This window comes from Mustelus asterias, chromosome 12 (genome assembly GCF_964213995.1).
Source record: "Mustelus asterias chromosome 12, sMusAst1.hap1.1, whole genome shotgun sequence".
Lineage (NCBI taxonomy): Eukaryota > Metazoa > Chordata > Chondrichthyes > Carcharhiniformes > Triakidae > Mustelus > Mustelus asterias.
This window is the reverse complement of record NC_135812.1, coordinates 67891486-67906823: the sequence shown is the minus strand read 5'-3', so window position 1 is coordinate 67906823 and position 15338 is coordinate 67891486. Positions and strand designations below refer to the sequence as shown.

Sequence of the window (15338 nt, the reverse complement as noted above, 5' to 3'; positions counted from 1 at the left end):
GAATCCATCTTCGTCCGCGTCTGATGATGTCACGGATAAAGCTTCCTGCTCGGCGTGTCTTGATGCCAGTCTCAAAGATGGCGATTCCCGCGCATCCGGTGACCGCATCAAAGATGGCGATTCCTGCACTTCCGGTGTCCGCATTAAAGATGGCGATTCGCGCGCAGCCGCCTGCATTAAAGATGGCTGCGCCCGCGGAACACACGTGGCGCCACGAGGCTTCGGAAGCGGCTTCGCCCGGCAGACTTTAACGAAGTGGCCTAGCTTACCGCATCCGGAGCAAATCGCATCCTTCGCCGGGCAGCGACGCCGAGGGTGCTTGGATAGGCCACAAAAGTAACATTTGGGCCCTGCCGGAACAGCCGTCGCGGTGGAGCCGTCGATAGAACGGGATGCAGGGTAGGACCCGAGGTTGTGAGAGGCCGCTTCTAACGTTTCAGCCATCGTGGCCGTTATTTGGAGATCCAGGCCATCTTGTTCAAGCAGACGCTGCCGAATGTATGTAGACTCAATGCCCGCAACGTAGGCATCGCGGATCAGGTCCTCCGTGTTCTGAGCTACTGTAACAGCCTTACAGTCGCAAGCACGAGCTAGGACCCACAGGGCGCGCAGAAATTGGGCGCACAATTCTCCTGGCTGCTGCTTGCGGGTAGTTAGGAGATGTCTGGCGTAGACCACGTTAGGGCTCTTTCGAAACTGCCCTTTTAGGAGTTCGATAGCGTCCGCGTATGTAGCAGCGTCCCGGAAGATACCGTAGACAGCTTCGCTTACCCGGGCACGGAGCACGTGGAGTTTAGCGTCGTCAGTGTCGATGGCCATAGCGGTGTCGACGAATGCTTCGAAGCAGTCCAGCCAATGATCAAATTTATCAGAGGCTCCGACCTCTTGAAGGTCTAATGTTAACTTGTCGGGTTTTAGAAACTGCTCCATGTTGGTCAACTGTTGTGAATAAAATTGATGCGCTATCAATAAGGCAAAAGACTACCTGTGTGCCAATACAAGTGTAGGCTTTTATTCGCAACAGAATCAGGAGCACATCCCAACAACTAACCGACCTGGGCTGAACAAGGGGGGAGGAGACAGCCACCTTTATACTAGGTGCCAAGAGGAGGAACCAAACCGGGAGGGGATGTGTCCAGGTATGACAAACACACAACGGTGGTCCATATAGGACAAAGGCACAACTGAGGTCCACCACACCGCACCTATAACTTACTGTCCCTTTCACATTGGACCTGAATTTTCAGGGAATCAGGCCTTCCCCAGAAGCCTTTTAAAATGGTGGACGGGACTCAATTTCAGGATTTTCATTCCCATTTCTGCTTACAGCAATGTTTGCACATTCCACACTCCTGCCATTACTCGTTTCATTGTTAATTTGCTAATTTAAACCCCCGACAATTGCAGTGGAGTTAGACCTCTTTAGTAAGTAGACATGAATTATGGCCTCTCAGAAGAGTCATGAACAGGGGGAACCCCAATCCATCAGGGCAAACCATAAAATAAAGTTACTTACTTCTGGAATTCTTTCATTAGATTCAATATTGTAAATTAGCTGTGTTTTTATTGCGGTGACTGCGATTTCTGGTGTAATAATCTGTAGTGACTTAAATGCAGTAAGAAGTCTCACAACACCAGGTTAAAGTCCAACAGGTTTATTTGGTAGCAAAAGCCACTAGCTTTCGGAGCACTGCCCCTTTGTCAGGTGAGTCACCTGACGAAGGGGCAGCGCTCCGAAAGCTAGTGGCTTTTGCTACCAAATAAACCTGTTGGACTTTAACCTGGTGTTGTGAGACTCCTTACTGTGTTCACCCCAGTCCAACACCGGCATCTCCACATCGTGACTTAAATGTGCAGGAATCTTTTAAAATGAAAGAGAAACTTCAACAGTTCTCAATTAGAGAAAAAATGTCTTCTCCCAGATAGCTTTAATTGGTAGGCCATTTGGTGTATTTTAAATTAAATGTGGCCATTTGTTTACCATTAAAATAGACACAATTGTCTATTAATGTCGGAGAAGTTGAATTATTACCCTGTTATTTCTATGCTTCTCTGAGATTTGTCTACATATCTGCTCTTCCATCTCTCCCTGACTCTTTGGGGGCCTTTAGTACACTCCAGCAATGGGATTGCCCCCCTTTTTGCTTTTAAGTTCCAACCATTTGGCCTTAATTGGGGACCCTGGTAAGATATCATTCCTTGCATATACAACTCTCTCTTTATTCATTTAAGTCTCTGATATATGGGGTGAAATGCTAAGGACCCAGTGCAGACCTTTGCAGAACATCACTTGTCACATCCTGTCAATCAAGAAGGTTTCCTTTATATTTTTATCCATTTATGGGATATGGGTGTTGCTGACTAATTGCCCTTTAGAAGGTGGTGGCGAGCTGCTTTCTTGAACCGCTGCAGGTCCTGAGGTGTAGGTATGGCCACAGTGCTGTTAGAGTGGGAATTCCAGGAATTTGAGCCAGCAACAGCGAAGGAGCAATGATATACTTCAAAGTCAGGATGGTGAGTGACTTGGAGGGAAACCTTCAGGTGGTGGTGGTGTTCCTAAGTATCTGCTGCTCTCCTTGTCCTTCTAGATGGTAGTGGTTGTGGGTTTGGAAGGTGCTGCCTAAGGAACTTTGGCGAGTTCCTGCAATGCAACTTGAAAATGGTACACACGGCTGCCACTGTTCATCGGTGGTGGACGGATTGAATGTTTGTGGAAGGAGTTGCAATCAAGCGGGTTGCTTTGTCCTGGATGGTATCAAGCTTTTTAGTGTTGTTGGGGTTGCATTCATCCAGGCAAGTGGCGAGTATTCCATTATATTCCTGATGATTTGTGCCTTGTAGATGGTGGACATGTTTTGGGGGAATCAGGAGGTGAGTTAGTTTCCACATGATTCCTAGCCTTTTACCTGCTACAGAATTTATGTGGCTAATCCAGTTCAGTGTCTTGTCAATGGTAACTCCCAGGATGTTGATAGTGGGGGATTCAGCGATGGTTATGCCATTGAATGTCGAGGGGTGATGTTAGATCCTCTCTTGTAGGAAATGGTCTGAGCCTGGCACTTGTATGGTGTGAGTGTTACTTGTCAGCCCAAACCTGGATATTGTCCAGGTCTTGTTGCATTTGGACATGAACTGCTTCAGTATCTGAGAAGTCATGAATGATGCTGAACATTGCGCAATCATCAGCGAACATCGGCGCTTCTGACCTTATGGTGGAAGGAAGATCTCTTACTCTCTCTCTTGCCTCCCAACCAACTATCAATCCATGATTGGCGGCACGGTGGCATAGCACTGCTGCCTCACAGCCCCAGGAACCCGGGTTCGATTCCCATCATGGGTGAAAGTCTGTGAGGAGTCTGCACGTTCTCCCCATGTTTTGTGGGTTTCCTCCAGGTGCTCCGGTTTCCTCCCACAGTCCAAAAGACGTGCTGGTTAGGTGCATTGACCATGCTGAATTCTCCCTCAGTGTACCCGAACAGGTGCCGGAGTGTGGCGACTAGGAGATTTTCACAGTAATTTCATTGCAGTGTTAATGTAACCCTATTTGTGACTATTAAATAAACTCTATGCTGCAAGGTTATCTCAATTTGGTACACTTTCATTTTTGCTAATAATCTCTTGTGCTGAACTGTATTAAATGGCATCTGGAAATCTATACAGGCAACATTCATAGACTCTCACCTATCTGCTATGCCAGTGAGCACCTCTAAACATGTGATAAAACTCGATGGACAAGATCTAGCCTTCATGATTGCTTGCTCACATTCTTTGAGCAGCTCAATGTTAATAAAAATATACAGGTATTTTTTATTTGTCAGTACTGTTTTTCAATTATGTTTCTATAAAGTTTTGTGGTAATCACTAAAGAAAGAATTTGGACAGATAAAATCTGTGGTACTTACAATATCCTCTCGAAATAAGATTTGTGCATCTGAATAGCCGCATGGGATAAAGTGACTAACATTGGGAAGAACCAAAAAAATGCTTACAAATGTCTTGATAATTATGAATGCACACTATTGTCCACCAGTTCTGGTGATGTTCTTTACGATAGTTGACTGGGCTACTGCCAAACCATAATGAATTCTCAAAAACTGAAGAACTGACTGGGCCACTTACCCAGCCATGGTTGGGATGCAGTAGTACCACACTTGGTTTTTTTTTAAGTTAATTAAAAATATATGGATTTTTCTTTTACAATTTTTTACAATTACGTGTTGCCTGAAGATTGGTAACACTCAGGAATGGAACTTTTTTTATTTCAGACTTATATCTGCATCAAGCACTTTCAGGCCAAATATATCATGCTTTCTCTAATGTGCCCTTGGAAGATATCTCAGTCCCACCCTACTAAGAACATTTCTAATGCACTATTAAAGACGTTTCTAGGCATGCGTCAAAAGTAAATAAACTTCTCTTAATTTGACAACTGGGTGACATTTTTGCTTTTCCAGCGGCAGCCATCATCATGTGGTTGCCCTGAACAAGTTGGCCAAATTAAGGGCAACCTTTGTTGTGAACCTGTGCCCTTGCATTGAGACTATTCAAATGCATTTCACCAACAGACAGAGCATGTTCATCCCATCAATTGGAGCTCATTTTAAACCATGGTCAAAGAAGTGAAAAACTAATGTTACACCCACATCAGGTGACTGAAAAGATGAGCATTCTATAATTGCCTCGCCTAATCGTGCCTTTTTTTTCAGGCGCTCACTTAATCAAAGTTTTTGAAGTTACCTTTACGCTGAGAAATTCTTGAACAATTTCCACCTCTGATCCATTAAGCCTCCTATCTGTCATCTCTACCATACCTTCTCAACCAGTAAAAACAAGAAGTCTCAAGATGATTGTCATGCATGTGAGAGTTGATTGAGACAATAATTCAAAGTAATTGAATATTTGCTCCACTTGCTAGCTGAAAACAAATAAAACAAGTAACTAAATTGTGGAAAGCCCATGTGTTTGTTATTATATAGGCCATGAGGTTTTTGTTTGAATCTGTTGGGATTGCCTCTTGGAGTTATGATTAATTGGTGGGATGACATTGTGAATCAGGCTGAAATTTATATTAACGGATCAAACCGTACATTAGGATAAAGGAAGATTTTGGATTAGCAAGACTTGTAATCATCTTCAACGAGGATTACTTTTCTCACTATGTAACTATGCAGTGTTTTCCTTTTTCAGCAGCACTGGTGAAAATAGTTGGCCCTTGAGAACTAATTGTCAGTGTTCAGTTACAACATTCTTAAATGATAAAACATGATCTTGTCTTATCACAGATTTGATTTATTATACCTGTACTGGCCAAATGTACGAGAGTTTAGCATTACATCGGATACGTGATTAAGAGGGTGGATTAAGAAGAGGGAAATCTCTGTGCCAGAGGTTGACCGTTCAACACATGAGCTTTTGGCTAAAGTTTTATTATTACTATGGTGCGAGATAAATAGCAAATAAGATTAAGATGGATGCTACTTAAGTGTCTATGTCTGAATTTTATGCTCCCCAAGGCGGGTCCTCAGATGGGGGTGAATTAACATGAATCCCCCCACCTCCCGGGAACCCGCCTGTCCAATCCCCAGCACAATTCTACGCTTGGAGGGGCAAGGTCTCAGGCAGGAATCCCATCCTTTCACCAATTAAGGCCCCTTAGTAGCCACTTAGTGGTCACCTAAGGGCCCTATCTCGGCCAGCCTCCATTTTTAGGCTGCTTGTAGGGTGGGAGGCTGACAGAAAACTTTCTTTCCACCTCGGGCGGGAAGATGGGAAGGGAACGCCTCGCTCTGAAGTCCCCTCTCAGAGTTGGGATGCCCTCCCCTCCAGGACATTGGAGCTCTGGGACACCCTCCCCAACTGTCTTAACCCTGTTGCCGTGATCACCCTCGTCCCAATCCCCAAGGCATTCCTTAACTTCCTATCTACCCCCGGGACTCCTGGAACTTACCGTTCCAACGGTCCCAGTACTTAGTTCCAGGCAGAGCACTGCAGTTCCACTTCTGTTAAAGAAGAAACTTCACTGCAGTGCTGTGCCTGACTGGGTTGAAGAGCTGTCAGCCAATCTGATTTGGTGGCAACTCTCAATGGTGGGACTTCCACCCCTTGTCAATCAACACTCAAGTGAGCGTTAAATGGCAGTGGGTGTTAAATAATTGGCGGTGCACGTTAGGCATTGACTCTCGGGATGGCGAGCACCAATCATTCACCATCCTTAAAATCCTACCTTTAGACTCATTTAAATTAAAATTCTAGATTTACAGGCATACATAATGGCAAGAGATTACAATGTTATTGATAACATGTGACCAACTGATAGCATACGAGCAACGTACAGCTCTTCAGTGGAGTTTCTTCTTTAACTTCTTCATACAAGGCATAGGTGAGGCCACACTTGGAGTATTGTACAGTTTTGGTTCCCGTATTTGAGGAAAGATGTAGTGGCATTGGAGGCAGTTCAGAGGAGGTTCACTAGATTGATTCCAGAGATGAGGGATTTGTCGTATGAAGAGAGATTGAACAGTTTAGGCCTATACTCTCCAGAGTTTAGAAGAATGAGGGGAGATCAAATTGAGGTATTCAAGATGATAAAAGGTATGGATAAAGTAGATGTGGAGTGGATGCTTCCGCTGGTGGGGCATTCTAGGATGAGAGGTCATAGTATAGGATAAGGGGTAGCAAATTTAGAACAAAGTTGAGGAGAAACTACTTCTCCCAAAGGGTTGTGAATCTGTGGAATTCGCTACCCCAAAATGCAGTGAATGCTGAGACAGTGAGTAAATTTAAGGAGGAGTGAGACAGATTTTTAATTGGTAATGGGTTGAAAGGTTATGGGGAGAAGGCAGGAAAATGGGGATGAGGACCATATCAGCCATGATTAATGGCGGAGCGGACCCAAATGGCCTAATTCTGCTTTTATATCATGAACTTCATTGGAAACACAAATCTGCAGAGGCTTTTTAAAATTTTACCCCATTCTTAAAGTTACAAAGCCGATGTGCAGAGTGGACAGGGCAAGCCCTAAATCCATCTCCTTGCTTACTCCAAAAATCAATTTAAATTGAACCCAATTCATAGTCTCCACAAGAGAGACATACAAGATCCAAGCTGACAAGAAAAGGTATTGTATGCCATCTTGGGCATGATCTGATGCTTAATCTTAGCCAAAAGGCCAAGAAGTGATGGTTCCACTGCAATAATGCTATTTAACCTTCTTGTTTAACTGTTCAGCAATGCTTAGCACTGCTGCCTCACCTCGCAGGAACTCAGGTTCAATTCCTGCCTCGGGTCACTGTCCGTATGGAATTTGCACATTCTCCTCGTATCTGCTTGGGTTTCCTGCAGATGCTCCAGTTTCCTCCCACAGTCAAAGATGTGCAGGTTAGGTTGATTGGCCATGTTAAATCGCTCCTTAGTGTCAGCGGGATTAGCAGGGTAAATATGTGGTGTTATGGGGATTTGATTTGATTCATTATTGTCACATGTATTAATATACAGTGAAAAGTATTGTTTTTTGTGCACTATACGGACAAAGCATACCATAGAGAAGGAAAGGGGAGAGTGCAGAATGTAGTATTATAGTCATAGCGAGGGTGTAGAGAAAGATCAACTTACTATGAGGTAGGTCCATTCAAAAGTCTGACAGCAAAGAAGCTGTTACTGAGTCGGTTGGTACGCGACCTCAGACTTTTGTATCCTTTTTCCAATGGAAGAAGGTGGAAGAGAGTATGTCCGGGGTGCGTGGGGTCCTTGATTATGCTGGCTGCTTTTCCAAGGCAGCAGGAAGTGTAGACAGAGTCAATGGATGGGAGGCCAGTTTGCGTGATGGATTGGGCTTTCTTCACGATCCTCTGTAGTTTCTTGTGGTCTTGGACAGAGCAGGAGCCATACCAAGCTGTCATACAACCAGAAGGAAAGCTTTCTATGGTACATCTGTAAAGGTTGGTGAGAGTCGTAGCAGACATGCTGAATTTTCTTAGCTTCCTGAGAAAGTAGAGGCATTGGTGGGCTGTCTTAACGATAGCATTGGCATAGGGGACCGGGACAGGTTGTTAGTGATCTGGACACCTGGAAACTTGAAGCTCTCAATGACCACTTCATCCCTGTTTATGTAGACAGGGGCCTGTCCTCCATTACACTTCCTGAAGTCGAGGACTATCTCCTTTATTTTACTGACATCGAGGAAGAGATTATTGTCATCGCACCAGTTCACCAGATTCTCGGATCCAACCCACTACGGTGGTGTCATCAGCAGACTTGAAAATCAAGTTGGAGGGGAATTTGGCCATACAGTCTTAGGTATATAAGGAGTATAGTAAGGGGCTGAGGACATAGCGGGGCACCAGTGTTGAGAATAATCATGGGGACATATAGGGCCAGAGTGGGATTGTTGTCAGGGCAGGTTCAGCGGGCTGAATGGCCTCCTTCTGCACTGTAATGATTCTATGATTTCATCATACTCTTATGAGCTAAGTCAAGCCTGTAAATGTTGACCCTTTGGTAGAATAGAAGCTTCTAATGTTTTTGTTCTGATTGGCACATCCCTGGGAAACCTGTTGTCCACAAAACACTACACCCATAATGGCTTGTTTTTCAAGAAAAGAAGGGTGAATTGAAAGAAGTGTTTGCGTGTTTAATGTTGCCGTTCCATCTACAGTTTATCACTAGTTAAAAAGAATTCACATAAACTGACACGTATAACATGCAATTCACTTTATAAAACTCTGCAGACACATGCTTCAATGGAACGGTGTTTGGCAGGAGGTAAGCAGAGAGAATTGGTGAGGTAAAGGTTAAAACAAAACATTGCAATAAATTAATCAGTGCGAAACAATAGATAAGATCAGTGGGAAGAGAAACGTGAATGATATGTTTTCTGTACTGAGGCTGGAGCCCTAGAAAGCGCACAGAAATGGAGAATGCAGCGTCGTTAATATTTATGGTTAGCTGGAGACTGCACAAGACCTGCTCTTGGAACAGTCTGTAAATTAATATTTTGGCAACAAACCTTGAAGCCAGGCACGTTCCTCTCCTCTTAAATGTGTTCAGGCATTTCAAATCAAATGCAATCAAGCTATGTGGAAATTGTAAATTGACTCTGCGCTCAGTAACTAAGCCGACAAAGTCAGCGGGCTTGAAGTTGAAATTCGGGCTTTAATTTAGTTCTGAGCAGCGGAGAAACTGCGCAGCACAGTCCTCCGAGCAGCAAGAGGAAAGACGGGGCTGTAAAATATTAATTTGAGATTGTTTTGTTTGATTAATTTGTGACTATTGGAATAACGTCAGCTGTGAAAAACATGCTTCCTTTTTTACTACCGTGCTTCAGCAAAAATAACTTTAGGTAACAATACGTCCACCAGTGAAGGGAGTAAACAATCCCAGGAGATGTTCATTTGCTGTGAATCGCAAATGTTACATAAGCCTTAGACATCGCAGAATGCACCATGACTTTTGCCTCAATCTTCAGAGGTGCACAAAGCCTGATACTGATAGCATTCTGAGAAATGTAACATTTTGTAAACTTAACATCGACATGTTATTTTGACCCTCTTTAAGCATTTAGTCGCAAGATTGAAAAGCTGAAAATAAACACCAAGGTATCTAAAAGCCCACCGCATCGACAGAATTGTGGGGAGGCAGAATTATCCTCCACCTGCATAGCTTCACCCAGCACCAAACCCCAACGTAGGGATTATGGGGTTGCAAAGTGTACTTTATGTGCCTTCCGAGACGGAGATACTTGTTTATAATGAATGAATTTCAACCTGCAGCAAAGCAAACAACAGAGTCAATATGCAGTCCCACCTCCTGCATTGCCTCTATTCTACCAGTTCTCTATCTGTCGACCTGGCAGTCTGACTTTCCATTGTCTAACTGACATTTGGAACATTGTCTTACATAATCAGGCCACATTTTAGTCCACTCATTCCACGCTGTGGGGTAAGAATCTGTTTCTGAGATGGGGGAGCAGTGAGGGGAACACAAAATGTTGTCATATCAATCAAACCGGGCAAAAATGTTTACTTCATACGAGGAAGAGATGGTGTACTTTCCACCAGGAAATGCTGAACTGCACAATAATTTTTTTTCTCTACATTTTACTTTGCAGGTCGGTTTAATTTTAATGAATTTTGTTGAACGGAATAATTCAAAGTGGAGCAACCAAAAGAACTGAACCCCACTCCTGGCAAGTTGAATGGGGTGACCAGAGATGAGGGTGTGGACCAGAATGCTGATCCAGGTCATCAGAACACTGAAATCCGCAACCCCAGGAGTGACTGTGTGACCACGGAGATGAAAGACCTATCTCTGCAGACAGATCAACCACTGCCACCTCTCACTGAACGGAAGAATGGTAGGACACGCTTTTTGTTGTATAGAGAAAGGCATAAAAGACATTACAGTTGTTAGCCAATGAGCGAATAAGCTGCACTTAAAATTTTTCAATGTAGAGTGAAATAGTATTTAATAATCCAAGCAACAATAGTGTACACCAAGTAATTACCTCACCCTAAAGTTTCTGTGAAATTGAAGGTTCCTATGCTCCAAAACATCCACCACACACCCAGCAGAGCTCGTGAAGCATCATTTTCAGTAGCACCAACCCAAAGAAACTGGAACCCCCTTCAGTTTCAGGATAGTTTGGGCTAAAACAGCAGTGCTCACCCTGACACAGTCCTTTGCAATGCTTATTTGTTTTCATTACTGAAATTAAAAGTTGTCAGTTTTCTTTTCTGTGCTAAGTTACAAACTGTTAGTTCCCCTGTCAGAATAAATATCTGATGTACTACATTTGCTACTAATTGGACCTACCTTACCGAGTTGATTAGGAAATCTTGTGGATCACGACTTTTTCCTTTTGTTAATTCGTGTGAATGTCTTCCTCAAGTCTTAGTGCTTGTTGCTTAAGACCCCTTCGTGTATAATTAGGTTATCTTCAAACTGTTATTTTACCATTGATGTTTGGCAGATGTAATAAATCTAGTGGATATAAAGGATGTTATGGAGTGTTGCAGATTAAACTCTAGCCTGTACCCCTTTATCTCCAGAGACTCCAGTTTGTATGGTGATAATGTTACCCTTTTGCAGTACCTGTTAAAGTTCTGACAAAGTGCTCAGTGCATTAGTGAACCAGAGTTTGGTAATTCTGTGATAAGACCATTGGAGACGGAGAAGATCAGGAATAAAGTGGATTTGAAGTATAATCACTGCTGAATTGCACGGACATGTGGCGACCAATTTACAGACAGCACGGTTCCACAAACAGCAATGAGATAAATGATCACGTAATCTGTTTTGGTGGTGTTCTTTAAAGATAAATGCAGAAATCAGGAGGACTCCCCTGCTTGATAGTATCATTTTGTCCAACTGAGAGGTCATGTGGCTTAGATTAATCCCTCATCCAGAAGGCAACATCTCTGGCAGTACAACTTAGAAGTCCCAGCCTTGATTATGTGCACTCATACCTGGAGTAGAACCTTGACACACTACCTCCTGACTCCGAGGTGGGAATGCTACCTCCGAGCCAAGGCTGACACCTAATCATGTTGGCACCTAATCCTCAAATGAGGAGTTGTTGATCTCCAGAAGGCCACGGAGTGAAGAGACCTCGGCACATCTCTCATCCCCATCCAGAAATATAGGGGCACTCAATTTGCATCACTTCCTTATACCTACAAGAAGCCAAGTCTTAACACTTGCAATTTTAATAGGAGAAAAGTGATCAGTCTGAACAAGGGTGAATCGAAAGTAAAATTTTGGTCACGGAGATTGAGAAATTATTCATAGCGCGTATGAAAGCCCTGCTTTTAGCCTACCCCACCTGATGCTCTTTTCACAGCCCATTTGAATTTAGTCTCCTTTGAAGTCAAAAGTGCCTATAAAGTTTTGATAGACTGACATCTGGTTTTCTTAAGGACCTCAGGTTCCCTAAGTAGTGAATAAGACGAGTCGGAAGTATAGGAATGGTTTTACTTTTAGACTGAACTTGACTGCCTCGATCTGGACAGGAAGGAAAATTACAACGCATCACCTGGCGAAGGGCTCACTGGAAACATTTTGAAGGTTTTAATTACAGCTATAGGACTTGCAGGGGAAGTTATTGTTGTAACGACTCAGGCTTTATCTCATCAGAATGGTTTAATTACTTAAGTTTTTCCTGCTAATGTGTGTCACTAGCATTAACTGTTGGTTAATTTGGAACTTCATTTGAAGCACATCTCAATATTAAACTCATGATTATACTTCAGTACATTCTTAAATGAGTCAATAATACGTTTGCTGGACATTTGATTTAGTTTGCTTTAAAAAGTTTGTTTTCCTTATAATTCCAGTATGTATAAGAATAGAGACAATTAATGGTACAGGAAGACTCTAATATCATCACAACTCTGTATGTAGATTTTAAGAACTTTAATCATCCAGCTGTCATGCTAAGGGTGAATAGAACAATTCAACAAAATAAGTTTAGTCCATGCAGTTATAGAAATCATAGAAACCCTACAGTACAGAAAGAGGCCATTCGGCCCATCGAGTCTGCACCGACCACAATCCCACCCAGGTCCTACCCCCATATCCCTACATATTTTACCCGCTAATCCCTCTCATCTTCGCATCCCAGGACACTAAGGGGCAATTTTAACATAGCCAATCAACCTAACCCGCACATCTTTGGACTGTGGGAGGAAACTGGAGCACCCGGAGGAAACCCACGCAGACACGAGGAGAATGTGCAAACTCCACACAGACAGTGACCCAAGCCGGGAATCGAACCCAGGTCCCTGGAGCTGTGAAGCAACAGTGCTAACCACTGTGCTACCGTGAATATTTTTGCTCAAAAGCATTAAACATCTGCACTGATGTTAGAAATGAGTGCAAACTGGCGCTTGAATTCAGACAAGACGGAAGCAGAGTATCAGAGCAGCAATCAGGACACAGACCTTTAGAACTATGATTCCCAATCAGATCAACTTCCCAGCCACACACTGAAGGAAAGAAGTCAAAAAAATCCGTCGTCCTTTCTGACTTTTGTGCATGTATCCAGTGTCTTTTTGAAGAACCATCAACAGTTCTCCAGCTGTGTGTGTGCTGGGGAAGACTTGACAAATGAGAAAAGCAGTTGGAAGAAAAGAGAGAAGAAAAAGAGTATTAAAAAAAGACTGGAGTCTAAGTTTCTCTGCCTCACTGATCTCAAAGCAATGTACAATTTTTATTGTGCCACAGAAATTCAGTTGCAAGACAGTGACTGTGGAATTCTCCGGCCGTTCACGCCCCGCCGCACTTCCAGAGAGGACAGAGAATTTGGTGACCCGCCAAATCTCCATTCACTGCAGCGGGACAGGAGAATCCCCCTAGTGTGAATGGCCAGAGAATCCCATCCAATACTTCCAAAAACATTCATTAAGCGTTTTACATATTTCCCTGAATCCTCAATTTCTTCGCTGCTTTCATTCTTGAGTATCCTGACTTGCTTCCTAACTTCCCCTGTTGTTTAACAGTCCTGCTGAGTTTCCAGGTGTTCAATTCCTGATTTTAGTACATGTTCAGGCCTCTAAGTGATATAGTAAGCAAGCTCCCAGTCTGTCTGTTCCCTCTACTTTCAAATTCTAAGACTGTGAGATTTAGACTTTCAAAACCAGTTCCTGATTTAACCATAAAAACTTCTAACACTGAAGGCCAGTCAGCCATCCAAAACTTAATCCCACTGCCCTGCTCTATCCATATCGCTACCACTAATCTATTTGCTTATCTGCATTTCGCTAAAAAGATACATTTGTCTACGTGTCAGATATTCCCCATTCCAACCACTCTCCATGTAACAAAATTCCATCTGATCTCTCTGTTCACTTTCTTGGTGACAAATTTAAATCGATGAGTCCCTAATCCCTAACTGTCCCACCAGAGGAAATATTTACTCTATTTCTATTCACCTTCTCGAAACACCTTCAGGATTTTGAATACATCTAAATCTTCACCCATTGTATCATTCAATTTGAGTTTTACCTCAACAAATAAATCTAATGGGATTACATAGAATTTGGAATAACTAGTTCTGGGATAGCTCAAGATTATCTTCTGGAAAGTGTGTGTGTAGGTGGAGGCAAGCATTTAAAACGCAATTAATTTGCAAAATGGAGCTGAAAACCCTAATCTTTCTTTATTTCATACTTCACCATCCAAATGATAAAGTAACTCTTCATCATTTACGGCGTTGTTGAATGAGTCCATATATTTCAAGTTTTGCAGAATTAGGGATGACTGCACTGAACTTTTTTTGGCATTCCGAATGGAAATGTGTAAGAAAAGCTAACAAAAAGAACCATAATGTTCAAGATTAGAATATAAATACCCCATGTGAAACATTAAAGACGTGGGTTTTGAAACCACTTGTTGGTATGAAAGGCTGAGTGGCAGTCAATAACAAAAGGTGCTGAAGGCTTTGCGCTCCAGAAACAAAATGATATTCAAAAATTTGTAATGCAAACCACTCAACGTTCGTGCAGACTGAAGAATTCATCACTTGACGGTTAGTATTTCACTTCACTACCTAATCGTATGTGTTTAAATGCCACTTAAATCTGAGAGCAATAGTCGAAGGAATTCCAGATATTTCACGTTAGATTTATTTTTAGAATATCTAGATTTACTTGTTGTGGAGATTCATTTTGGTTAAAGTAATGGTACAAGTGAATTTTCCATGACAAGTGATAGATACGCAAAGAAGTTAAAGGTCACTTTTTGAAGCTTAATTTCTGCAGTCCTATAAAGGCTTTTATGTATGAGTGTATGATATTTTCAATTGGAAACTTGGGCTGGTTAACATGTTTTATAACATTTTGCACACATTGTAAGAACTTATTTTGCACATTGCATAAGTTATGTTTGCGGAGAGTGGGTTGTGTCAAACTATCTTGATTCAGACATGAATTCAAGCACCACTCCTTGAGCCAGAGTCAAACCAGTCTTGGTTAAAAATACTGCAAAATGCGATAGAGTCAGGCGTCCCAACCTTGGAAGCAAAACACAGGCAGCCACTGAAGCAGGCTGAATGCCAAGGTGGGCTGGCTGGGAGGCTTCAATTCTCTGGGACTTCATCCCAGTAGTTTTAGAAATTTTTAGGCCCTCTTGCCCTCATCCCTTCCAACCCCACACAACCCGTTGACCACTCATATCCTGCATTCCACTGCCATAGCCACTCACCCATAACTACAATGGACAGATTGCAGGTGCCTCAAAGCAATGGAAAAAATAAACTTCTAACAATCTACCACAGCTCTCACCCCTGCACTCTCGATCATGGACAAAGAAACATCCATTCACAATATCCATTTAATTCTCCTCAA

At 42.8% G+C, this 15338-nt stretch overlaps 1 protein-coding gene and 1 pseudogene across 1 annotated transcript in view; one reads left to right on the top strand and one right to left on the bottom strand.

Annotated features, from left to right (window-relative positions):
- Positions 1-15338, top strand: part of LOC144501559 (myocardin-like) — a 362084-nt gene that overhangs the window by 95329 nt on the left and 251417 nt on the right. Inside the window, exon 2 of the mRNA XM_078225413.1 lies at positions 10106-10351. Coding sequence (XP_078081539.1) covers positions 10291-10351 — 61 coding nt within the window. The 5' untranslated portion in view covers positions 10106-10290. The remainder of the gene's footprint in view (positions 1-10105; positions 10352-15338) is intronic.
- LOC144502182 (U2 spliceosomal RNA) lies at positions 6960-7180 on the bottom strand (annotated as a pseudogene).